The 25,808-nt window shown below is 41.2% G+C and overlaps 1 protein-coding gene across 7 annotated transcripts in view; it reads right to left on the bottom strand.

The window, feature by feature from the left end:
- The window catches only part of LOC145361110 (voltage-dependent P/Q-type calcium channel subunit alpha-1A-like), a 649,898-nt gene that overhangs the window by 50,427 nt on the left and 573,663 nt on the right, over nt 1-25,808 (bottom strand). For 5 of the 7 annotated variants that reach the window (XM_080216715.1, XM_080216708.1, XM_080216713.1 and 2 more), the window contains 2 exons: nt 8,021-8,130; nt 3,838-3,973 (listed from right to left, as the gene is read on the bottom strand). In XM_080216715.1, coding sequence (XP_080072841.1) covers nt 3,838-3,973; nt 8,021-8,130 — 246 coding nt within the window. Of the gene's footprint in view, nt 1-3,837; nt 3,974-8,020; nt 8,131-21,818; nt 25,692-25,808 lie in introns of those variants that run through there. The other 2 variants (XM_080216709.1, XM_080216714.1) reach the window with 2 other exon arrangements.

The raw sequence follows: 25,808 nt of genomic DNA, 5'->3' as shown, positions 1-25,808 counted from the left end.
GCTCCTCATACCATCTGCTATTCCTGAGTGTAAATTTGTAAGGTGTAATCCCTGCTACATGTTTGATGTGTCGACATAAACAAACATCAAAGGAATGTAAGGGATATTATTACAACTTAGAAGGTGTATACACGAGAGAATTAACCTATCAACTATGATTTGTCTTTTCATTCTGGAGCATAGGCATCACTAGTAGCGCTATTTTTATTGTCCATTCAGAGGCGTCCTGTGAAAATGATGGTTAACTGTTTCCTTGAACTGCAACAGTCCGTAAGATAATGGTATTCTCATAATGCTATTATAGGTAGTGAGTTACATGATCAACTCTTCAGTCTCATAACTAAAATCTACGTACTTACATTAATTTTAATTATTTATCCTTAAATTTTGTGGTAAACTTCCACATGAGCTTGGGAAACATTTCCCCAGTTCCTGCCCTCAGGAACATCATCAAGACTTTCCAGGTCAGGCAATACATAGCTTAAATACAGAGTAATGTTCCCTCTACTATACTATAAAATGCTGTTTAACCTTCACATATGCCAGTGGGACATTTCCATTTCCCCACACCATTATCCTTCACAATTATGAGTTAGACTGGGGCCAAGTTAGCTCAATTGGCTAGATGGCAAGTACATGGATCATATTAACTTGAACTGGGTTAGCCCTATTCTGGCTGAGGCAGACTCGGAGCCTGTCTCCTCACCCTACCCATGGAAAAATATCCTGGCACTTTGACAAGATTCGCTGAGTAATCACCAAGGATCTGCTTTCTGCAATGAACTCAAGAAGAACAATGAGAACAGCTGTGAGCAATTGTGACCTGAGTTGAGATTGACCTGATACAAGAGCAAAGTACTGGAAGTCTGGAATTAAATTTGCAAATTTTGGAAATAATGAGGCCTAGTATAATCTATGGAGAGAGAAATGAGTGAGTTAACATTTCGTCAGGGTCAATGACTAAGGCTCATTGATCTAAAATGTTAACTCTGTTTCTTTCTCCACAGAAACTGCCAGACCTGCTGAGTATTTGTAGCATTTTCCATTGTTATTTGAGATTGTCATGACTTACATTATGTGAAACTTTCATTCAAATGAGTCTGGGCTGGATTAGAGTTAACAGGACAGTGCTCCCTCCTATATTTCTTTGTGGTTCAATGTCTAGCTTCTCAGTGGAAATGTAAAGTGCTGCAATATTGTCAAAACTGTCAGTTACTTGATATCATGAGAAGAATTCATAAACAGGTATACAGATGAGGACTAATCATTCTGTTCTGGTAAGCAGGCACCAGTTCCTAATCAACTTCAGGATAGAGATCACTCTACCTTATGGCAAAATACATTCTCACTCATAGCACTGTTGGTTGTAAGTGTGGTCATATAAACATTGAAACATGACAAGCTTATTATAATATATTTATAGAATGCCTCATCACATTGTTGAAATGTCTGAAAGTGCTCTGTGTAATTAATTGCTTTTGGAGTGTTATTATGCAGGCTATCTCAACATGGGCTTCATAGAAAATAATGGTCACTTGGTAATAATTACAAGTTAGTAGTCTAACTGGTGGAGTGGGAGGTACATATATCACTGAAAATTATAAGAACAAGTCTTGACTGGTGAGATTAAATGTCTTGAAATCACTCCAGGATAACACTTTTTCTGTAACACAGACTAATTTTGTTATTTTGGGATGCATTTGATCAAGCTCTGGGTCTATTTTTGCACTGAGCAGGTTCACGGATGTCTATTGAAAAACAATTTGTAGTTATCAGGGGATTCCTTGGCCAAGATATGTCAAATTGCTGTGTCATACAATGTGGTTTATTGTACAGGATATGGTAAAATATCACAGATGGGAAGGTGTACAAATTTACACATAACAAGTCCCATCATAAATTCTGAATTTAAAATGGAAAAGTTGATTCAAAGTGTGGACAAACATAATTATACACTCAAGCTTCCTTGAAGTTTTATACAGAAAGTGCAAAGTGTAGTCCTCAGTTAAAGTTGGAATAGGAGGCAAGGGATAGCCGAACTAAAGGTACAGATGAAATACAGTTCCCATATTCAAAGTCATTATGTCAATATTTTGATATTTCCATTATAATTTTTGTGTGCACACTTATGTTTTCCAGGGCATTTACTATTATGTCAGGTTAGAATTACATTCTAGCATGAGAGAAAGGACTTCATTATTTCCACTGGGGCAAATAGATGGGATGGGGAATGTAATATAGTCCAACATGTTCCATAATAATGTGACATAGGAATTTATTTTTACGCAGCATTCAGTTACTATAAGAATCACATTAGCTTCTTGCAATATTGTGCTTTCACACCAGCTACACTATGCTTTGGTTATTATACCCTGCATAAAAAAGAGTATCCTCTGGCTCATCCTGAACAAGGCCACGCTGATCTGTGACTGGTATATTAACATAGAATATGTCGAGTTTAATAACATGCTGCTGAAAAGGTCTCAAAGGCTGTGGCATTGAATCTTAAACCATATGGAATGTGATATTACTGTGTTCTTTTTGTCCATTCAACCGAATTCCTTTCCCATTCCTCATCTATTCTTGCTCCTCTGCTCAGCATGCCCAGCTGATGATGGCAAATGAACAATATAAACTTAAAAGTTGTCAACTACATAAATGTTGTTCTCACCATCAGGCCACCTGCAGAAAACAGTCATCCAGCTGCTGCTTGTTTGAAGCTGCATTCACATTTGTCTATATAACAACAGTCACTGCATTTCAAAGTAATTCATTTTAAGTGAATGCATTTTAAATGATACATTCCAAATATTTTAAACTTCTGCAGAGTTTTAGGTGTCATTCATATTGGTGAAAAGTTTATTTTCTAACACTAAATGTTGATTGATAATAATTTGACTCTCAAATCAATGAACTCCTCCTAATGAGGGTTATTTAAAGGACACAGGGTGATATAAACACAAACAAAGTACAACAGAATGAGTCCAATTACTGGGTGGCACTGATAGGGAATTCAGCAGCAGGTCAAACACAGGGCCACTCAGCTGGGAAATAATTTTATTTGTTGAAGCTAAAGGAAAAGTGAAAAATAATAAAGAAAGGAATAAAATGTTGGGAAAGATATAGATACTTCTTGGGCACTCAAAAGGTTTTGAGCAGAGTTCCAGTACATTGGCATTCATGATTACCCATGTTTTTCAATTCAATCATCTGTCAGGGATGGCTTGGAAGGACAGATGTCTCCCACTAGGAATATTGAGAGGTTAGAGGATGAAGTTCAACCTCTAGCTCAGATACAACTCCACACAGCTACCTGTAGTGCAGCTTTGGCAAAGGCCTAGGTAGGTTTCTGGAGAAGCCTATTCAAACTTAAAGGAAAATATTCTCAAAATAAGATGAAAATTCTTACAAGTATTTTTAAGGAGTCAGGAATATTAACATCAGTTCAAATATCTACATCTGCTATTGTTCAATAGAACAAAATATCTCAAATTATTTTCAGGTGTGTACTTTAAAGCCTATTGTATTGAGAATGCTAAGTCGTTTTGATGAAAGATTACTGCCTGTAGATTCAGACTGTCCAACCTAACACAGGGTTACAAATAGTCTGCGGGAACAAGGGTAAAAGACAACAGAAGCCAGTGTTTTCTGACTCTGCCAGGAAAAGGCATTTAAATTATTGTTAATAAACCAGTGTAGAACTGGCAAAATTCACTATTGGTGTGGCAGGCAATTTTTTGCCAGGATTGTAACAAACAATCCCAATTTTGTAAAGTAAACAACTTAATTGTTATGGTGCCAAGCAATAAAAGTGAGATACATTTTATCAATTCATACCTGAGAGTTTGGCCGTGTGTCTTCTACTTCCTCCGAGTGACCTCTTTCAGGACTCCAAGCTCCTGTCTTCTGAAACATTTTTTGAGCTCGATCAGTGACCCAAGATTGACTCTCCTTCATAATCCCATCTTGTGCACTTTGGGAAAAGGAATTGCATATTTATTAAGAGCAGTAGTAAGGAAGCCAGAATTCAATATTAGACAAAACATGAGAGACATCATCTACACAATGATATATTAAAGGAGAACATAGCTCAGACCGTCAAGTAATCATAGTTTGTTCTTCCAGTAACGTAGAAACGTGGATGGGGGTAAGGTTCTCATGCATTAGAAAATAGTGTGACATATCTGATTGAAATTCAGCAGGGTGACTACCAGTGACAAACAGTGAGCAGAAAAAGAGGAGAGAAAAATCATGTTTCATGGAAATTACCAATTATTTTGCATCTGCTATCCACTTCCTTCTAAAGCTAAAAAGTTCCCAGGTCCTTATGGACTTTATCCTTTGATCTTAAAAGAAGTAGCTACCTAGCTTTGCTTTTAATTTTCCAAAATTCCCCAGACTCTGAAAAGGTCTCTTCCAGTTGGAAATAAGTGAAAGTAACTCCTCTATTCAAGAGAGATAGGAATCAGGAAACTTCAGGCAGGTTAGCTTAATATCTGTCACAGGAAAATTGCTGGAATCTATTATTAAGAATGTTATAGTGGGGCATTTCAAAAATCTCAATGCAAACAGGCAGCGTCAACATGATATTGTAACAGGAAAATTGTGTTTGAGTAACTTTTTGGGAGTTCTTTGAGGAAGTAACAAGCGTGGCTCTGACATCCATCATTATGAAGTGCTTTGAAAGGTTAACCACAGCACAAATGAATTCTGGCCTCCCAGATTGCCTGGATCCACTAAAGTTTGTCTACCTCTGCAAAAGGTCCATAGTAGTTGCCACCTCACTCGCCCAAAACTCAACCCTGGAACACATTGATAAAAAAGACACCCACGTCAGACTTGTATTTATTGACTACAGCTCAACCTTCAACACCATTATTCCTATGAAACTCATCTCCAAACTCCATGGCCTGGGGCTGGGCTCCTCCCTTTGCAATTGGATCCTCAACTTCCTAACCCACAGAGCGCAATCAGTAAGGATAGGCAGCAACACCCCTCCACAATCATCTTCAACATCGCTGCCCTACAAGGCTGCCCTACTATACTCTTTATACACCTATGACTGTGTGGCCAAATTCCCTTCCAACTTGATTTTTAAGTTTGCTGATGTCGCCACTGTAGTGGGTCAAACAATGATGAGACGGAGTACAGGAAAGAGATAGAGAATCTGTGGAACTGGTACGATGCAATAATCTCTCCGTCAACAAAATGAAGAAGATACTAGTCACAGACCTCAGGAAGCATAGTGGAGAACACGGCTGTGTATACATCAATGGGGGCGAAGTAGAAAGGGTCGAGAGCTTCAAGTTTTAAGGTATCCAGGTCACCAACAACCTGTCCTGGTCCCTCCATGCTGATGCTATATTTAAGAAAGCCCATCAATGCCTCTGCTTTCTCAGGAGACAAAGGAAATTTGGCATGCCTGCCACAATTCTCACCAACGTTTAAAGATATACCATAGAAAGCATTCTGGACATGCTCTCTTCCACCTTCTTCCACTGGGGATAAAGATACAAAAGTCTGAAGTCATGTACCAACTGACTCAAGAACAGCTTCTTTCTGGCTGCCATGAGACTTTTGAATGAACTTACCTCGCATTAAGTTGATCTTCCTCTACACCCTAGCTATGACTGTAACACTACATTCTGCATTCTCTCCTTTCCTTCTCCCCTATGAACGGTATGCTTTGTGAGTATAGCACGCAAGAAACAATACTTTTCACTGTATAATAATAAATGTGATAATAATAAATCATGATAATAATAAATCAAATCAAATCAGAATGGATAAAAATTTTTGGATCTGCTGTACTTAGATTTCCAGAAGGCAAGGTGCTATATCAAAAGCTACTGCACAAGAGCTCATAGTGTAAAGGGTAACATATTAGCATGGATAGTTGGTTAATAGTAAACAAAGAAAATACATAAGTGGGTCATTTTCAGGTTGACAAGATGTGAAAAATAGAGTGCCACAGCGATCAATATTGGGATCTCAACTATTTACAATTTTTATCAATGACTTGAATGAATGGTTCAGTAAAAATGATTTTAAAGTTTAAAGTTTATTTATTAGTGTCACAAATAGGCTTATGTTAACACTGCAATGAAGTTATTGTGAAAATCCCTAGTTGTCACACTCTGGTGCTTGTTTGGCTGTACTGAGGGAGAATTTTAGCATGGCCACTTCACCTAACCAGCACATCTTTCAAACTGTGGGAGGAAATCGGAACATCCAGAGAAAACCCACACAGACACAAGAAGAATGTGCAAACTCTGCACAGAAAGTGACCCAAGCAGGAATCAAACCACGATCCCTGGTGCTATGAGGCAGCAGTGCTAACCACTATGCTGCCATGCCACCCTCATTCTTAAGATGTTTGAAGCATGACACCAGTAGGTATGTACATTTTAAAACAATGTGGAACAGTTGAATGTCTTCTGTAATGCCATAACCACAGCGCAAACATATAACTGGGTATGTGTAGAAATGAAAATTAAATGACTGTTCATCAATTGCATCATCAGCATTTTAATATTCGTTCTGTAAACAGCTTTTATGTAACAGTAGTTTATTTAAATCAATCCTGTAAGAAAAATATAGCTTTAGCCTTACACAGAGAAAAGTGCTGTGAATTACAATCTTCTTCATCCAAAGTCATTCACTGTATTATGTATAATAAACTGTCCAATTGTTGGACTGAATATGCAAAATAACATGGGAAATAATAGAGTGGTGAAAATATGGAACTCACGACCACACGTAGTGGGTGGGGAGAATAGCACTGATGAGTACAAGTCGAAACTAGACATACATGTGAGGGAGAAAGGAGTAGAAGCCTGTGGGCCTACGTGGAGCATAAAAACCAGCACAGACTGAATAATTGATTGATAGGTCTGAGTAACCTGTTTCTATGCTGTAAATATGAACTAACTGTTTAGGAGTATCCACTCTGGTTAATTCAATTAGAAAATGTAGAAATTATTTTGGATGGTGTCCAGCATCAATAGATAAAACCGGGTTCTCAAATTCGACTAGAAAATGGTAATTGCAGTAACAACTCAGATATTTGGGTATAAATACCAATTCTAACCCGATTTACAATAATTGATAGGAGAATTAGAGGGGAATAGTAGAGAAATTGGTTTCATCTGGTGGTTGTGGAAGTCTGGAATGTAGTGCCAAGGGTAGTAGAGGCAGAAACCCTCACCAAATGTTTTAAAAAACCTGGATACACGCTTGAAGTGCTGCAGCCAACAAGGCTTTGACCCAAGCACTTGTAAGTGGGATTTAGCTGGATCGCTCTTCCTTGGCCAGCATAGACATGATGGGTTGAATGGCCTTTTCCTGTACCCCAAGTTTCAATAATTCTGTGATTCTAACTAGAATATAAATTACAATACTAAATAGAACTGAGCTCAACTAGGATACTCAATTCCTATTGGAATACTCAATTCCTATTAGCAATTGAGTATTCCAATACTAACAAGGAAACATGGATTGAATTCCCAACCTTAATTATCAAACCTAGGTACAATTCACTAATTGACTAATTCTTAAATACATAAACTTCTCCTAAGAAGTACCATTTCATTAGTCTCAATGGAGAAACCTATTGGGTAGGCTGGGAATGAAGGGTGAAGGGTGAAGGTCCTTGGACATTCTGGTCAATGTTTTCCAGTGCTTCAGGTAAATAGTAATATCAATCATGTCAATGAAAATGGAGTGGAGTTAGACCATTTCATCCTCCTAACTCAAGAATAGTTTAGATCCAGTGGGGGTGAGATGGAGGAAACAAAATCATAAAGGAGTAAATGACAGATTACAAACCTGAAAAATAAAACAGGTACTTCTGTACATTATACAAATCAATATGATATTTTGCATAATTGCTCTGAAGGGTTTTTGACAAGGGTTTGTGTTTTACTCACTGATCTATTGACTGTTTTATTCCACATCATGTAATATGTTAATCATTGAACTTAGTTGTTTTAAATGGTAATTCATTGACATTGCAACTTACAGGCCATTTCCAGAGATCTGCTGGGGGTCAGGTAAGGCATTCTGCCCTGGATCCATCTCCTGTGTGGGTGACGGTGGCTCCATACGCTGAAACAGTAATGGCGTTCGATTCTGTGTGAGATATAACATGGCCTAGGGCTGGCATCAGACAGACTTATGGGAATGAAGTAACAAGATTCAGAATGTTATGACGCTAAGCAAAGATTCATTTACCTCCCAGGTCACTCCTGATTCTGGAAAAAGGGGGGTCATTTAACATCGCAAGCTCCATGAGAACTAATCTGTTTTCCTGATACCACAATGGCAGTAAAGATAACCTTTGAGATTGCAGCTATAATTATTATACCACAGTGAGCAATCTGGAAACGGATTATATTCAATATTCTCAAAATACATTAGAAAATGAGAGATTTATTTAAAACTTTCATTCAAAAATTGTAGCAGGTGTCAGCTGAAGTTGTAGGGGTGTTACAGATGGTCACAGAACACCCCGGGCTAGGGAAGGAAAAAAAGTCAGATAGGATTCTCCCTAATCATTATCCAGTGACCTTTTTTTTAGCAAAATCTGTCCACATGGATCTCGGTGGTGACCAGTTCAGACTCAACAATGATACAGTTGAATAGCCTCGAGGCACTCAAGGATCAAGTGGGCAAGGTCACCAGAGGATGCTCATGGAATCATGCTCAAAGTGCAACTTGCTGCCTTCAGGAAATTCAGAGAAAGAAAAAAAATCTCGTCACAATGAGCAATTTCTAAACTTTATCAAAACATATTTCCAGTTCATGGAAATGAAACCGTCACTAGGTGAGATCATATGAGTATCAACAAACTTTTTAGAAAGACGTTCTATGTTGAAGCATCAACCAAGAGCACGTCAACGGTTTGGGCCTGTTTTGCTTCCAGTCTGTAGGGGAGAGCTGAAGAGTCCAAACACTTCTTTAGATTGGGGTGGGTTGAGGGCTGGGAGAAAATTCTGGGTCACTCCTGCAAATCTCCAATAAGCAACTTTCAGAAGCTTGGTAGCATACATCAAACAACACTGGTTGCCACATGACAGAGGGAAAGCCAAGAAGTTGAAGGGGGAATATAGCCAAATATGAATTTCTATATCACCTTAAAAATATCAGGAACTATAATAAAAAAAATCTCAAGAAATATAGTTATCATTTTCAATAGATTGAGAATAAAAGTAGCTGTACATTTGACTATCCCTCTGACTAGACAACTCCTCAAGAGCATTATAAAAACATAATAGGCCTGATTGTCTGACTTTGTCAGATAGCCAGTAGGAATCCCAATGCCCTGGTGAATGGGGCATTGGCCAAAGATTCGGATTCCCAATGGGTGTGAGGGCTCTCAGGATTCACCAGGCTCATTCTATTAGCCCCGAGAGGGTTCTCACCCACAGCAAACAGCAACCTGATTATTTTGCAAACCCACTAATTTGAATATTATCAGCGGATTTGACAGGCCATTCATCAGCCTCATGCCATTCAACTGGCCCACCAGTGGGAATGGCACCAGATGGGCATTACATGTGTTACCCACAAGCGAGGACATGGTGTGCTGGACTTCCTCTTTTATAAACCACAATCATTTTGAAGAAATCACAGGTTGTCAATCAGGCTTAGACTCGGTCAACATTGAGGTCAGGGTCAACAGGGTTCTTGAGATTCATTCAAGCGTGAAGGAACATAATCATAAACACAACCAATGGCCACTGGATAGACCTCCTCGGGGTCCAAGGCACCAGGCCTCTGATTGTTGTAGGAAGGCAGTGTGTCACATGGGTGGATATTAGCATTGGGACATGGCACGTGATTATATTTCCAGGAATACATTGAATCACAGTAGGCAAACCTGATCTCAGGGAGTTGGAGATTACAGAGATAGGAAGGGTGAAGTTATGGAGGGATTTGGAAACATGGATGAAAATTTTAAAACCAAAAGCTTGCTTGACTGGGAGCCAGTGTAGGTCAGCAAGATAGATAAACAAGTCTTGGTGTGAATTCAGAGGATACTTGGTGACCTCAAGTTTAGGATGAGTAGAATATGGGAGATCAGCTAGCTGTACATTGGAATAGTCAAATTTAGTGAATAAATGCATGAACAAGGATTTCAGCAGCCACTGAGCTGAAGTGGGGTGATGTTGCGTGATGTTATGGATGTGGAAATAGGCAATCTTAGTGATGACACGAATATACATTGGATATTATTTCAGGGTCAAATATTGTGAATTGACTGGTTTAGTCACAGACTATTGTCAGGGAGGGGAATGGAGTTGGTAACTATTAAATAAGAGTTTGGAGTTGAGAGACTGAAAACAATGATTTAATTGGAGGAAATTTCTACTCATCCAGTATTGGGTGTTGGAGAAGCAGTCCGATAATTTAGCAATAAAAGAAGTATCTGGAGAGATAACATTGAACTCTACCTCAAAGCTATCAACATACATTGAAATTTTGAGCCCACTTTTGCCGTCCGTGTGACAGACGGTCGACGCTCAATATCCAGCGGAAGCTGGAAGTCATGAATCTCGCCGGCTAGATTGCAACTTCCAATTTTCACTGCTGGCGATGTAATCATGATCACATCCACCTGATTTAAATACATCTTAATGTTCTGCACAGGTTGGCACTTTCATATTGGCACCATGCAGTAGGCTCCACTGAGCCTCTTAGGGAAGTTGGGGGGTGGGGTTCATTTAGAATTGCTTGTGGACCAGGACCAAATGGAGGAGCATGGGATGCCGGTGATGGCTATTGGTTGGGTAGGTACTGGCTCAAACTTGAGTTGGGGGGAAATGGGGGGTGGGCTGGGAAAAAAGGGGTTGAAGATTTGGGGGGAGGGGAGAGGAAGTGCCAACTCCAATCAGTGGGTGGACTGGGAGTCCATGATATCTCCATGCTGGGCTGGAGGGGAGATTTATACATATTCTGATCAGGCACTCTTTCAAAATGATGCCCCAATCTCTCTGCAGCTGGGTTTTCTGGCATGCTGAGGCACCGCACCCCTGTATGATGGCGTGAAACACACCCCTTTGATTTTTTTTTGACAGAGTATTGTAGAATCTAGAGAAAAAAACGGTGTGTTTCTCTGGAGAGAAACACCTGTTTTGTCACCGGAAACTCTGCCATTTTTTGGTAAGATTCCCCCCTCAGCTGTGCTTTTGGACAATATCACCATGGGACAGCATGTAAAAGAGAAATATGAAAGAGTAAAGTTTAGATCCTTGGACGAAATCAGTGGAAATGGTGTGGGAGCAGGAAGAGAAGCTATTGCAAGTGATATTTTGGTGATGAGAAAATAGCTAAGAATGGAACAAGGTGAGAGCAGTTCCACCCAGCTGGACAACAGGATTGTGTGGTCAACTGTATCAAGCACTGTAGAAAGTCGAGCAAGAGGAGGACAGAGTTACCTATAATAATACAAAATGTAATTTGCAACTTTGATAAGAGCTATTCTGATTCTGTAGCAGTGGCAGAAACCTCATTGGAAGGATTTGAATGTGGAATTCCAGAAAAGATAGGCATGACCTTAGGAGGCAACAAAATTTTCAAATATATTCAGGATTTAAAAAAACATGTTCAACAAAGGTTAACAGAAGTTCCGGTCTGTTGCCATGGTTTTGACGCCATAGTCTTAACACAACAGTCTTTCAATTCTCATATGGAGGAAGGGGGATAACTATTTGGTCACAGTGTTTCCTAGTGATCAAAGGTTATGGGGAGAAAGGGAGATCAGGTATTCAGCTGGATGATCAACCATGATTGTGATGAATGGCAGAGCAGGCTCGAAGGGCCAAATGGCCTCCTCTTGCTCCTATCTTCTATGTTCACGGGTTGGAAAGAGTCATTCCAAACATCCCAATCTCACACTCTTCCTGGTAGATTTGGCAGTGGTCCATTAGCAGGTCACCCATTCACTGGTTCAGGATTTTTGATAGTCAAAGTTAAAATGGGACAAAATCTGACACCCGCAAAGCCTTCATGTGGTCTTGGATTTTATGCTCCACACTTTAACTAAAACTAGATTTTCACAAGAGATTTTCTTCTAAGGCATCTTAGCACAATTTCACATCCTGCTTTACGATTCAATGTTGAATGACCCTCCTGAGTAAATGAATGTTATCTGAACCAAAAGCATTTATTAAAGAAAACAAAAAGAAATCATGCAGATAATTAGCATCCTTTCGATGATTTGAAGGGAAGATGCAGAAATGAAATCCGGGGTAAACTTTTCTCCAGCATTTTGGAACACGTTTAGATACAGGATCCCATTTTATTGACCTGTGTAGGTTGGGAAAAGCAGAGAAAATCTACAAACTTTTCCATTCTTGTCAATGTGGCAGAACACGACTTGCCGTCAAAGGGGCCCTCTCCTCCAAAGTCCCCTCAGAAATCTGCAAATGGAACCTGGTGATGGCATCGACAGCCTGTACAAACACATCTCCAACAGAGGGACAACTTAGATCAATAATTCACATTGGCTTATTCTTATCTTGAACAGTCCACTCCAAGAACAATACAGCTTCAGTTGAAGAAAATTGTTTGGCAAACTCAAGCAATTTCACCCCTTTACAAACCATTTTCTCTTTTCGTTTTCAGGCTAGAATTTGCAAGATTGGCTCAGAATGAACTAACCATAGTACAAGACCATTCCAGCCTTTCACCACTTTGGAACAGGAGATCTCTTTCAATAGGATTTGTTAATACGAGTAATACTGACTTGAAGCAATATTTGTTAAACTGGTCCACCCTTGTGCCACCTACTAATTTCTCTCAAAGGCACTGACTCATGCTTGGGGTCCCAGCAGGCCAACAGTATATTATTATACCTTTCTTCACTGAGAGCGCTCAGGAAGTGGACCAGCAGGTTAAATGTCCATGTAAGCATTTCAGCAATCCTTGATCCTAGTCTTGCTGGAATTCTACCACTCCAGCTGCAATAGAATCAGGCGGGCGAGGGGCGGACAGTGGAAATGCCCGTTTACCTCTGGTGGGATTTTCCGTTCTCGGGTTGAGCAAGGCCGTAAAATCCCACCCAGTGTGGTCTAGGAATGGAATTGAGAGGATGGAGTATGGCAGTGGGGTAATTGTAACCTAGGAATGCTGGAGTTAATGGCAATCCATCAAATTTGCCATTTATGCTTACTTAGCTAAGACCATATATGGGTGCCTCTTGCTATGCATGGCTCAATAGCATATCAGCTAGTGCATTTAATTTCTGAGCCATTACAAAGTCACATTTTATGAAAACTATTTTATTTTCAAAACTCAAATATACTATACAACACAATGGAGAATAGTTAACCAACGGGTATACCCCATCCTCATGGGACATAAGTTACAATCCTCTTCCTTCCTGTAGGAATTCTGATGGCTGCAAATATTTTAAGCATTATTCTATTCACTCACCCAATTATTAGAAAAACCATTGCAACGCGTGTTTTGTATTTTGTTCCTGCCTAGTGAGAATGTTTAGTACCAATTTTAATCTATTTACACTGCATGGCTCTCAGTTTCTATAAAAATAAGAAATAGTGAGTTCTAAACCCTGACTTGGTTCGCCTTCAACTTTGAAAAACTCAGGCAGAACCCACCTGCTACCTAAATAATATCAAATGGTTCAAAACAGGTTCAGGAAGGAATGGCAAAGATCAATGTTTTGAAATTAGATTTATTAAAGCAATTGATTATAGTCAGGCTTTTTTTTACGTTGTTATGACTGAATTCTTTCTGGCATAGAATTTAACTAGTAACGTACAATAATTGCACATCTTGCCATGGAAACCATGCCTTATAGCACAGGACAATCCCATTTTGTGATCCTGTTCCGTATTGTTAGTTGATATAAGCTGCCTGGGAGACTAATAGGATCACCACAATTGGCCTCAGAGAGCAATGCTGTCCATAAATTAGAGGAAACACAGTTTTATAAAGATGGTATCATATTATTCTGCTATTAAGATGGAGTTGTGTGTCCCCTGTGTGTTTTTCAAACTTGAAGGCAAACCAAGTCAGGGTTTAGAACCCACTGTTTCTTATTTTTATAGAAACTAAGAGCCATGCAGTGTAAATAGATTAAAATTGGTACTAATTGCTATATGTAGACATCTTGAGAATTCATCTGGAGGTTGATTGCTCTTAGACAAGATCATCAGGTCAATTAGAGGTCAACTGGCTTTCTTCTCATTCTGATACATGCAAAAATTATTTTCTGTTGGTTAGTTGCCAAGTTTCTCTGCACAGAAATAAAATGTGAACTCTTGCACAAAGTTGATTTAATGGGAAACTTACCTTCATCAACAAACTTACATAAAGACAGAAAATACTAGAAAGGTAGAGGAGACCTGCCAGCCACTTATGGGAAAAGACAAATTAGGTCTTTAGCCAGAACTGGGACCCAGTTTTTAAATATTTTCTGCTTCTTTTCAACAGAACTACATAAACTTTCATCATTAATCTTACACGTGACAACAGGGTGGCAAAAATGATGCTCACAGCTCAAAATTGTTCCTCCAATAGATAAATCAGCTATTTGTAAAGTACTTCTACAGCTTGCCTTGAGATAAAGTGAAACTCTATTAGTCACACTGGCGACTTTCCTTCTGTTTAAAGCAACAATAACATCCCAAGCCCACTAATATACGGTCAAATATATAGGGTGGGATTCTTTGGCCGCGCTTGTCCCAAAACCGGAGAATCCTGTCCGAGGTCAATGGACCTTTACATGATCCACCCCCCGCCCGCTATGATTCCTGTGGCAGGTGGGACGGGAGAATTCCTCCCACAATTTTCTGTTGGGGTCACCAGACATGTCTGCACCTGCTGTGGTATAGAACAACATTGTTAAATACCTTAAACTCAATTTAATGCTTAATCTAAGTGGAAATAAGTCCTGGCTCTTCCTCCATTGATGTGGAGATGCTGGTGTTGGACTGGGGCAAAACAGAAAGAAATCCCACAACACCAGCTTGAAGTCCAAACAGGTTTATTTGTAGCAAAAGCTGCAAGCTTTCGGGACAGGCTGTCCCTTCATCAGCTGGCTGGGAGTTCTGATCATAAACAGGACACAAACTTAATTTACATGCATAATGATTGTAATTGAGTCTTTACAGCTAATCAATTCTTAAAGGTACAGACAATGTGAGTGGAGAGAGCTTTAAGCACAGGTTAAAGAGATGTGTATTGTTTCCAGCCAGGAAAGTTAGTGAGATTTTGAAAGTCCAGGCAAGTTGTAGGGGTTACAGATAGTGTGACATGAACCCAAGATCCCAGTTGAGGCCGTTCTCATGTGTGCGGGACTTGGCTATCAGTCTCTGCTCAGTGACTGTGCGCTGTCGTGTGTCATGAAGGCTGCCTTGGAGAATGCTTACCCGAAGATCAGGGGCCGAATGCCCATGACCGCTGAAGTGTTCCCCAACAGGAAGAGAACAGTCTTGCCTGGTGATTATCAAGCGGTGTTCATTCATCCGTTGTCGTAACATCTGCATGGTTTCCCCAATGTACCAAGCACAGGGTTGAACAAGACTTCTTCACCGCACAGGACCTTCAAACAATGCTATACACTAGATAAAACGATGACATTTTCTTCCTTTGGACTCATGGCAAACAGTCACAGAAACAACTATATGAGGACATCAACAAGTTCCATCCCACCATCAGACTCACCATGGACTACTCTCCGGAATTGATTACATTCTCGGACACGTGCATCTCCATTAAGAACAGTCACCTCAGCACCTCACTGTACTGCGTGCCCACGGATAACCTCACGATGCTCCACTTCTCCAGCTTCCACCTTAAACACATTAAAGAAGCCCTCCCTCATGGAGAAGCCCTCCATCTACACAGGATCTGTTCAGATGAGGAGGATCACAACAGACACCTCCAGATGCTTAAAGATGCCCTCATAAGAACAGGATATGGTGCTTGACTCATCGATTGACAGTTCCAACGCACCACAGCTAAAAACCGCACCGACCTCCTCAGAAGACAAATACAGGAGATGGTGGATAGAGTACCCTTCGTCCAGTACTTCCCCGGAGCGGAGAAGCTACGATATCTTCTCCGGAGTCTGAAGACGAACATCTTGCCAAGGCCATCCTCAACCCCCACTTCTTGCCTTCAAACAACTGCACAACCTCAAACAGACCATTGTTCGCAGCCTCCAGAACAATGACCATGACACCACACAACCCTGCCACAGCAACCTCTGTAAGACGTGCCAGATCATCGATACAGATGCCATCATCTCATGTAAGAACATCATCCACCAGGTACGTGGTACATACTCTTGCAACTCGGCCAACGTTGTCTACCTGATACGCTGCAGGAAAGGATGTCCGAGATTTGGTACATTGGGGAAACCATGCAGACATTACGACAACGGATGAATGAACGCCACTCCACAATCACCAGGCAGACTGTTCTCTTCCTGTTGGGGAACACTTCAGCAGTCATGGGCATTCGGCCTCTGATCTTTGGGTAAGCATTCTCCAAGGTGGCCTTCACAACACACGACAGCGCAGAGTCGCTGAGCAGAAACTGAAAGCCAAGTTCTGCACACGTGAGGACAGCCTCAACCGGGATCTTGGGTTCTTGTTGCACTGTAACTCCCACAACTTGCCTGGACTTGTAAAATCTCACTAACTTTCCTGGCTGGAAACAATACACATCTCTTTAACCTGTGCTTAAAGCTCTCCACTCACATTGTCTGTACCTTTAAGAATTGATTAGCTGTAAAGACTCACATTCCAATCATTATGCATGTAAATTGAGTTTGTGTCTTTGTGCCCTGTTTATGATCAGAACTCCCAGCTGCCTGATAAAGGCACAGCCTGTCCCGAAAGCTTGCAGCTTTTAACATAAGAACCTAAGAAATAGGAGCAGGAGCAGGCCATCTAGCCCTTCGAGCCTGCCCCGCCATTCAATAAGATCATGGCTGATCTGTCGTGGCTCAGTTCCACTTTCCCGCCCTCTCCCCATAACCCTTAATCCCCTCTCTTATCAAAAACCCATCAACCCGTGTCTTAAAAATATTTAGCGAGGCAGCCTCCACCACTTCAACGGGCAGAGAATTCCAGAGATTCACCACCCTTTGAGTGAAGAAGTTCCTCCTCAACTCCGTTCTAAACCGCCTCCCCTTTATCTTGAGGCTGTGCCCCCTAGTCCTACTGTCTTTTTTGAGCGGGAAGAGTCTCTCCACCTCTATCCTATCCATCCCATTCATCATCTTATACATCTCAATGAGATCTCCCTTCATTCTTCTAAACTCTAACGAGTACAAGCCTAGTTTATTCAGCCTCTCCTCATAGCTCAACCCCCTCAACTCCGGTATCAGCCTAGTAAACCTCCTCTGCACTCCCTCCAAGGCCAAAATATCTTTGCGCAGGTGCGGCGCCCAAAACTGCACACACTACTCCAGCTGCCGCCTCACCAATGCCCTATACAGCTGCAGCAAGACCTCCCTACTTTTATATTCAATCCCCCTCGCTATGAAGGCCAGCATCCCATTCGCCTTCCTGACCACGTGCTGCACCTGCAAGCTGGGTTTTTGCAACTCATGCACAAGGACCCCGAGGTCCCTCTGCACCGTCGCCTGCTGCAGTTTTTCGCCACGTAAGTAATAGTCCTTCCTACCATTATTCCTACCAAAGTGGACCACCTCACACTTGCCAACATTAAATTCCATTTGCCATTTTCTGGCCCATTCGCCCAGCCTATCTAGATCCTTCTGCAGACTCTCCACACCCTCCGCACAATTTGCCGTTCCCCCAATCTTGGTGTCATCAGCAAATTTCGACATCCTACACTCGGTTCCCTCCTCCAGATCATCTATATAAATGGTAAAAAGCTGAGGCCCCAGCACCGACCCCTGGGGCACTCCACTAGTCACCACCCGCCAATCCGAATAGCACCCGTTGACCCCCACTCTCTGCCTCCTATTTGACAACCAATCCTCTATCCACGCTAACACCCTACCCCCAACTCCATGTCCCTCGACCTTCTGCAATAACCTCTTGTGAGGTACTTTATCAAACGCCTTCTGAAAATCCAGAAAGACCACATCCACCGGCTCTCCTCTATCCACCGCCCTCGACACATCCTCATAGAACTCCAGTAAATTTGTCAGACACGACTTCCCTTTACAATAAACCTGTTTGGACTTTAAGCTGGTGTTGTGGGATTTTTTTTCTGTTTTTCCCCCATTCACAACTGTATAAAGACCTTCAAATTAATTAATTGAAGATTGGTATGTACACTTATGCCATCCATTTGGTTTGGGGCTGGATAATTCAGAGGTTTGAAAAAATGGAAGAGTTTTCTTTTTAATTAAAAGTCCAAGTCCACTCCATATACCAGGATGGAAGGTTTTAATTACAAGGATTGGCTTTAAAATTATCCCACTTGACAAAAGAGGAGTACTTTTACAAGTCTGCTGCCACCATTTTGGTTTAATGGTCAAAAAATTGTGGGCAACAAGTATTAGATTTTGTGATAAATGGTGTTATGAATAAGCAGATTAGACTTGTAAAATTTCCTCTTTACCTGGATCAAGTGGCAGGGTAAAAGTAAACTACTGCAGATTTGGTTGAATTTTTACCACCTCAACGTTAATACTTCAGGCTCCAGATTGTTAGATTTGTGGTTTCCAATCAAAGTCAGGTGCTTTTTCCAGTAAAATTACAAATGGAATTACTTCACCCTTGGAGGAAGGTGATATTCCCTTTATTTTGATATTCCCATTTGGCAAAGTGCCTCTTCATCAGCATATTTCCTTTTGTCTTGCTGCATTATCATCTTTCCCACGTAACGCTGTCACTATCACCTGGCAAACAAGATCTATCCAAGCTTACAAGAAAAGGAACTTACATATCTGCCAGAAATTAAAAAAAAACTAAGCTGTAAAATTGCTTACAAAGTCAACACAATTATCAACAACCTAGTATTTCCTTCATGAAAATAAAACAATGGCCAGATTGGTAAATGTACTGCTTGATGTACATTCACAGGCCCAAGAGATCCTAATCCCAGGTCTGCATTGAGTTTGAGGAGTTAGCTGGAGTAGTGGGCAGCACAGTGATTAGCACTGCTGCCTCACAGCACCAGGGACTCAGATTTGATTCCAGCCTTGGGTCACTGTCTATGTGGAGTTTGCACGTTTCCCCTTTGTGCGAATTTCCTCTGGGTGCTCCAGTTTCCTCCCACACTCCAAAGATGTGCAGGTTAGGTGTGTTGTCCATGCTAAATCGTGTCCAAAATGTGTAGGTTAGGTGAATGAGTCATGGTAAATGCATGGAGTTATGGGGTTAGGGCAGGAGCTGGATTTTGGTAAGATGCTCTTCTGGAGAGTTGGTGCAGACTTGATGGGCTGAATGGCCTTTTTCTGCACTGTAGGAACTCTAGTGATAGGCACTGTAATGCACTAAGGAGAGAGAAAATAGAGAAAAAAATGCAGCCAGAGCTTACTCTCTGGCTTACTAGAAATTGACTGCTGTTTGAAACTGTAGCCAGGATCAACAGCAGTAAACATGGATCTTTAAGAAATTAAGATGAGCACCCTCCTTCTGGGTCTAATGGTTTTATAGGAACACGTCAGCAACTACCACTGTAGACTTTTGGATTTGAGATTAAAAGCTGGATTTTCGCTCAGCCAAGATGATTTGGGAACCATTTAAAAATGGTGGGTGGTACCGATTCCAGAATCCCTGACTCCAGTCCCATGGTTTTTGAAAATACCTTTTCAGGTTCCAGGCTGGTTCAGGTTGCGAGACTAGCTTGCCGACCTGTCTGGCTCCATTGCTGGGAAAGGCATGTCCTAGTCCTCTGTAATGCTCATGGAGTCAGTCCAGTTTTTCAAAGAGTCTGGTTCATGGCACCGCAAGAGGTGTCATAAACCAAAGTCTGCATAAAGGGGTCTTTTGAAAGGCAAATTCAAAAGATTTGTCTTTATGTCAGGGTATGCTCCCAAATAAGCTGTACGGCCTCTCATGCCCTGCAAAATATCCCCATGACCCCTCCTGCCCCCATGGCAAGGTGTGCCTCCTAAACAACTCCTATGGTTTCTCATGACCCCATACCAAGCAATGTCACCTCCGTGCCCATTCAGTATATACACTGTATAGAACCAAGAAACCTGATAGTGACAGTAGGATGTGTTTAAAAAAAACCTCCAAAAAAATCTTTTCCTTTGTACCGGCATGATTTTCTTGTTGTACCGAAGTTGACCCCTGATGCACGGGGGAATGGATGAACCATGCAAATTGCAATTTCTCACATTTAAAAAAATTCAACAGGGTAAGACAGGGTAGATTCAGAAAGAATGTTCCCAATGGTGGGGGAGCCAGAACTTGGGGTCATAATTTGGGAATAAGGGGTAACCTTAAAGCCTTTTAGAACTGACTTAAGGAGAAATGTCTTCACCCAGAGGATGGTGAATGTGTGGAATTCACTACCACAGAAAGTAGTTGAGGCCAAAATGTTGTGTGATTTTAAAAAAGAAATTGGAAAATCTCTAGAGGCTAAAGGATCAAGGGAAAGGGGGCAGTGGGGAAGGGGGGGTGCGGTTAGGGGGTGGTGGTGGATCAGGATATTGAATTTGATGATCAGCCATAATGAAAATAAATGGCAGAGCAGGCTTGAAGGACCAAATAGTCTACTTCTCCTACTTTCTATGTTTCTATGGCTTTGGCAGGGCCAAAAGATCCCACTGATGACCAATGCAGAGCCGTCTCCACAATGGGAAAACTCGCCGCAGACTGCTGGAACATTTTGATCATTAATTAATAACTTTCCACTTTCTTCAAGGCTAATGGATTTCTGTGCTCTAAGCCAAGCCTCATTATGTATTCTCGGCTGACAGCCCAGACATCCAACAGAATATTAAAACACCTGAGTCCCAGAGAAAACAACAAAAGCTTTTTTTTTCATACATACCTTACTGTCACCACAGGATTCATTGGTTCTATGCAGTATATAGCATGTGAATGAGCATAGCTAGGCATGAGGGGCTAGAAGGGTTGCTTGGGAAGGCATACCGTGGCATGTTGGGTCATGAGGGGCCTTAGAGGGCATTGGGAGTGTATGGGTGATGAGGGAGTATGAGGGGTGAGGGTGTATGAAGGGTGAGGGTTGGAGAACATTTCTGTTTTTATTACAACTGGGACAAAGTCCTACAGCACATTTTAAATAGCTCGCCTTTGCACTGTCAGTCCATGACAGCCTCCGAACTTTTTCTTAGGTCAGTTGGCCTGAATACAAACCACACCCTCCCCCACCATGAAAATGACATCCTTGTGGCCACCTTCTGCCAAGATGGGCAGGTTGAGCCAAGAATTTTCTTGACTTCCACTACCATCTCAAGGATGAAAATCCAGCTCCAAAAGGCTTGGACGAAGGCTCAGTTTACTCTAACATAGTTTTATAGCAATCCTCCAAGTTGTTATTGCTAAAATATGTAGGAACTGCACCACAGGGACATTTAAATTCTTCTTGATTCTAGTCTGGCACTGCCACATATTGTCCTGGAAGTAATCACACAAAGGAAGAGATGACTTCTTTTAAAGGCAGGAACTGCATCCTCCAGACCAATTTCTAAGCCTTCTCAAATACTGCTTCCTGGAATTACCATTAGTGGGTGGGTTGCTCCATGACACTGACCAAGGGAGATAGTTGAAGTGTGAGAGCAGGACAGGAAAGGATTAATAATGCAAACTAAACTTAAAATAAACTACTGTGTGGAGAACAGAGAAACAGCTCAGGCGAGTTTGGAAGAAATGCTTTATTTTCATGCTTTAAAAAATTGATTTTACATACAAATCTAATTATCAGAATAAACCAAGACTATCACAAGGAGTGTTCAGCCTTTATTGACAGGATTGCTCACTATCTTACTCAACATTTGAAAGTCATATGTTAAAGTAAAACAGACAAATCTAAAAAGGCTGCCTCCTTACTCTGAGGTGAAAGACTCCTCTCCTGACAGCTGATTTGCCAATTTTCTAAGATCATCAGCATTTTTTTAGTTCTTTTGTTTCCCTTACCGGTTTTCTACACTTATTGAACAATGAATGCTAGCAGGCTTTCTGTCCATGGAAGGTCAGCATCATAGTTGAGACCAGTCCAATCCTCGTATGCACACTGTTCAGCACGAATATAATTCGGGGTTAATGTTCCCTGTTCCAAGACTGGGGCAACTGAAGCTAATGATAGTTCCCCATTGCTACCTTGGCTGAAAGCAGTAAAATGTTTGGACCTGTTCCTCCGGGAATGTGTGGTTTAGTATTACTGAACTGCAAATTTACATAGTTATTTGCAGCCTCTCTCAACAAGGTCCCAGATTATGGAAAGGACCCATCGATTATCTGGCTCTTTGGCCGTAAATGGCATTTCATGTAACTCAATCAGCACAAGACATGCTTGAAGCAAGGGGGCAATCTACAGGTAACAAGATGGCTGAGGTTTCACAGTAATATGGATTACTCAGCTATGTTTAATCATGAGGCATAATCACAAACCTAAGCTACGCCGTCTGTAACTGAATGATATGTATGAGATGGCCCAGGATTTGAGTCCTAATCAGCTGAGCAGACTGATCTCAGCTGGATAATGGTGCAAGCTCTGCAAGTGACCTGATCAATGGATTAGAAAGGGGAAAATCAGCTATGTCTCCTAATCTTTAGCCAATGTCCCTAAAAGTGTGACTGTGCATCAAATAGATAGGTCCACGATCAAATAGCCTTTCAATACTGCTGTCCAGATGTACATATGAAAAGTTATCATTTAAGTGTGATACAAGAGGATGACTTAGCTTCCACAGAACTGTACACTAGCCTAAATTAACACTTTCAGGAGATCAGGAAAGGATGAATGGGGAACAGGCAAAAATGATTATAAAAAATGAAACAGTTGGATCCTCTGCATGAGTTACTGTTTTGCATTTAGGACACTTATAATAATTGAAAGAAACAGTCCATTTCTATTCTGAAAACGTGTTTAAAAGTTGGTCTGGAAATTCAATGCTTTGTTCTTCCAATTTCCTCTTCTCTGATTCTTTCCCCCTAACTTTGCTGCCTCCTTCCTTTTCTGCATTTACTCAAATCTGCTGCCATTCTGTACAATGGACATTGGCCACCCTCTTATACCACACCCAAATGCCGGTCATCAAATGCAAAACCATAGATTAAGTGCCAGCAAGTGCAGTCACAACTGAACATAAACTGGTCCTCCTCATGGTCTCATATTTTCCAGCAGGAAATTGTGGACAGTAACACAGAACTGAAAATTTGGCTAACGTTTCTCCCTCCCTAATTCATGCTAATTGTGCCAACTCTCATCTTGACTGAGAATAACAGACTTATCAAACCTAGACCTTCCTGGTTGATGTGATTGAGTGAGCTATTGAGAGCTTTCTTTTATGCTTTCAACAACCAAGCATGAATAATTTGAGATACTGTGATAACTTGGAACTTCTACAATACAATTTGCCACTGTTTATCAAAGTCCAGGACAGCTGAACCAAGAGATCTGGTACATTACAGTCAAGAACTATTGAAATTGTAAGTTATATAGTTCACACTTTCAGCGGGTAAGGTGACAGTGTTGGAGAGTAGAACATTTTTTAAAAATTTTATATTCAATTTGGATCCAAAAAGCCTGGGCTGGATACCAGTTAGTAATAAACTGAATGTCTTCTTGATGTCCCCATGATCATGATCAGCCATGATTTTATTGAATGGTGGAGCAGGCTCGAAGGGCTAGATGGCCTACTTCATGCTCCTATTTCCATAGATCCATCCATAGATCCATAGAGCATCCACAGATGCTCCTATTTCATATGTTCTTATGATGTGTGCCCTGACAGTACAGTTCTTCAACTATTCAGCAGTGAAAGGCTGAGAAGTTTTCTTGCCATTGACTTTTAAAGCCATTATCCCCAGCTGTATTACAATACATTTCCAGGTCTATGATGTAAGCTGGGGAGGAGGCTTCAGAAAACCATGATTTTGCTCCCTCTCTGTGCTTGGATTCAAAGGAGGTTGGGAGAAGGGGAGAGTTATTTCTTATTCTCAGCTCTTAAGCATTTTTTCTGATTAGTATCAGGTTGCTTAACTTGTGTTCCTAAAAGAGACAGCTCAAAAAGTGACCCCAAAATGGTCCTAGGAGCATTTATAGGCTCATCAATGCTGCCACCCACCTTGCCTTCTTTGTTTGGATCCCCCTCAATTTCTGACTTAGTTTCACAGAAGAGTCACTTGACTCTTCCCTTCCAGAACCATTAGGCCTGGATGACCCATATTAATATTGAGTTAAGTAGGAAATCTTCTAAAACCTGCACTGATGGGAGCAGGGTGGTAGGGAATTAGCCATTTTATCGATAAATTTAAAGGTGAATCATTAAATGAGGTAGAACAAAAGATTCTTTACGGAAGGAAATCTGTCATCCTTACCTGGTCTGGCCTACGTGACTCCAGAGCCATAGCAATGTGACTGGCCCTCAAGTGCCCTCTGAAATGGCCTAGCAAGCCATTCAGTTCAAGAGCAACTAGGGTGGGCAATAAATGCTGGCCAAGCCAGTAACACCCATAATCCACAAATGAATAAAAACACAGCCAGCCCACCCACTGGTTCAGAAAGCCTAAAGATGCAGCATCACTTGATCTATGGTGTCACGGTGGTTAGCACTGCTGTCTCACTGTGGGACATGCAGGGACCTATGTTCAATTCTGACCTTGGTGATTCTGGGCTTGGGTAAAATGCTCTTTTGCAGAGTTGGTGCAGACTCAATGGACTGAATGGCTTCGTTTGCACTGTAGGGATTCTGTGATCTGAACTTTGTAAGCATCAGTTGAGAAACAAGCATCACGTACACTTTAGACGGTAGGTGTAATCTTCGCATGTTGAATCATAATGCACAAGTGCACAGGACCCAGAATAGAGGGATAAAATGTCACAAGTGTGAAGATATATTTTAGCTCTTTCTCCACTGGACTCAAGATTCCAACTGTGAAGCCCCAGAATATTAATGAAGGCTTTGAGAACTCATTAGGGAAAGCTATGCGCGTTGGGCTGCTTGCCAACAAGTTTGTATGCAAATTGTTGAGAGTATGGAGTTTTTCAGCTCCAACTTATATTGATGCTTACACAGAGCATGGAGTCCATTCTGTCACACGTGGAGTGAATAATCTCCATGACAACACCTCAGCCAATCAGAGCTGACTTGTCAAACCATCAGCATCCTTTTCTCCTGGAGTATAAATTGCTGTGATTTGAAATTTGGCATTCTTGTGTTTGTCCCGATGAGTGCAAGATGAAAAGCTTTGGCAACATGAATCTCTTCTCAGCAATTTTCAAACTGGGAGGTGTTGCTTCTGTTATCTGCTGTGGCCTGGAATTAACTCAGCATACAAATTAAGGGCTCCTGTGTCTTGGCACACACTGGCAGTGTTATCCATGTTGTGATGCAAGGTTCCAGTCATGGTTGCAGTTGGTGGCTTGATAAGAAGCTTCCTTGATGAAGCACAGGAGCTACCTGCATTACTTTTCAGTAAAAGTTGACAGATCAGAGATTCTCCTTCAAGAGCTGCTGTGGGTATGTGCAGCACCCTTTTCCTTCTACTGCTTTCTCCTTTCTGCTCCCTCCTTACATTTCAGCTTCAAAGACAGACCTATGAGATCACCCATAACTAGAAATAAGCCTTCCAAAGCAGACAAAAGCAAGTTAGTACCAGCACAAAGTTATTCCCAGGACTCAGAAGTCACTTGTGAAATGTAGAAAAGACACA

This window comes from Carcharhinus amblyrhynchos, chromosome 33, assembly GCF_965287045.1.
Source record: "Carcharhinus amblyrhynchos chromosome 33, sCarAmb.v2.hapA, whole genome shotgun sequence".
In the NCBI taxonomy this organism is placed as follows: domain Eukaryota; kingdom Metazoa; phylum Chordata; class Chondrichthyes; order Carcharhiniformes; family Carcharhinidae; genus Carcharhinus; species Carcharhinus amblyrhynchos.
The sequence above is the reverse complement of the archived record's forward strand: the minus strand, read 5'-3'. Positions and strand labels throughout refer to the sequence as shown.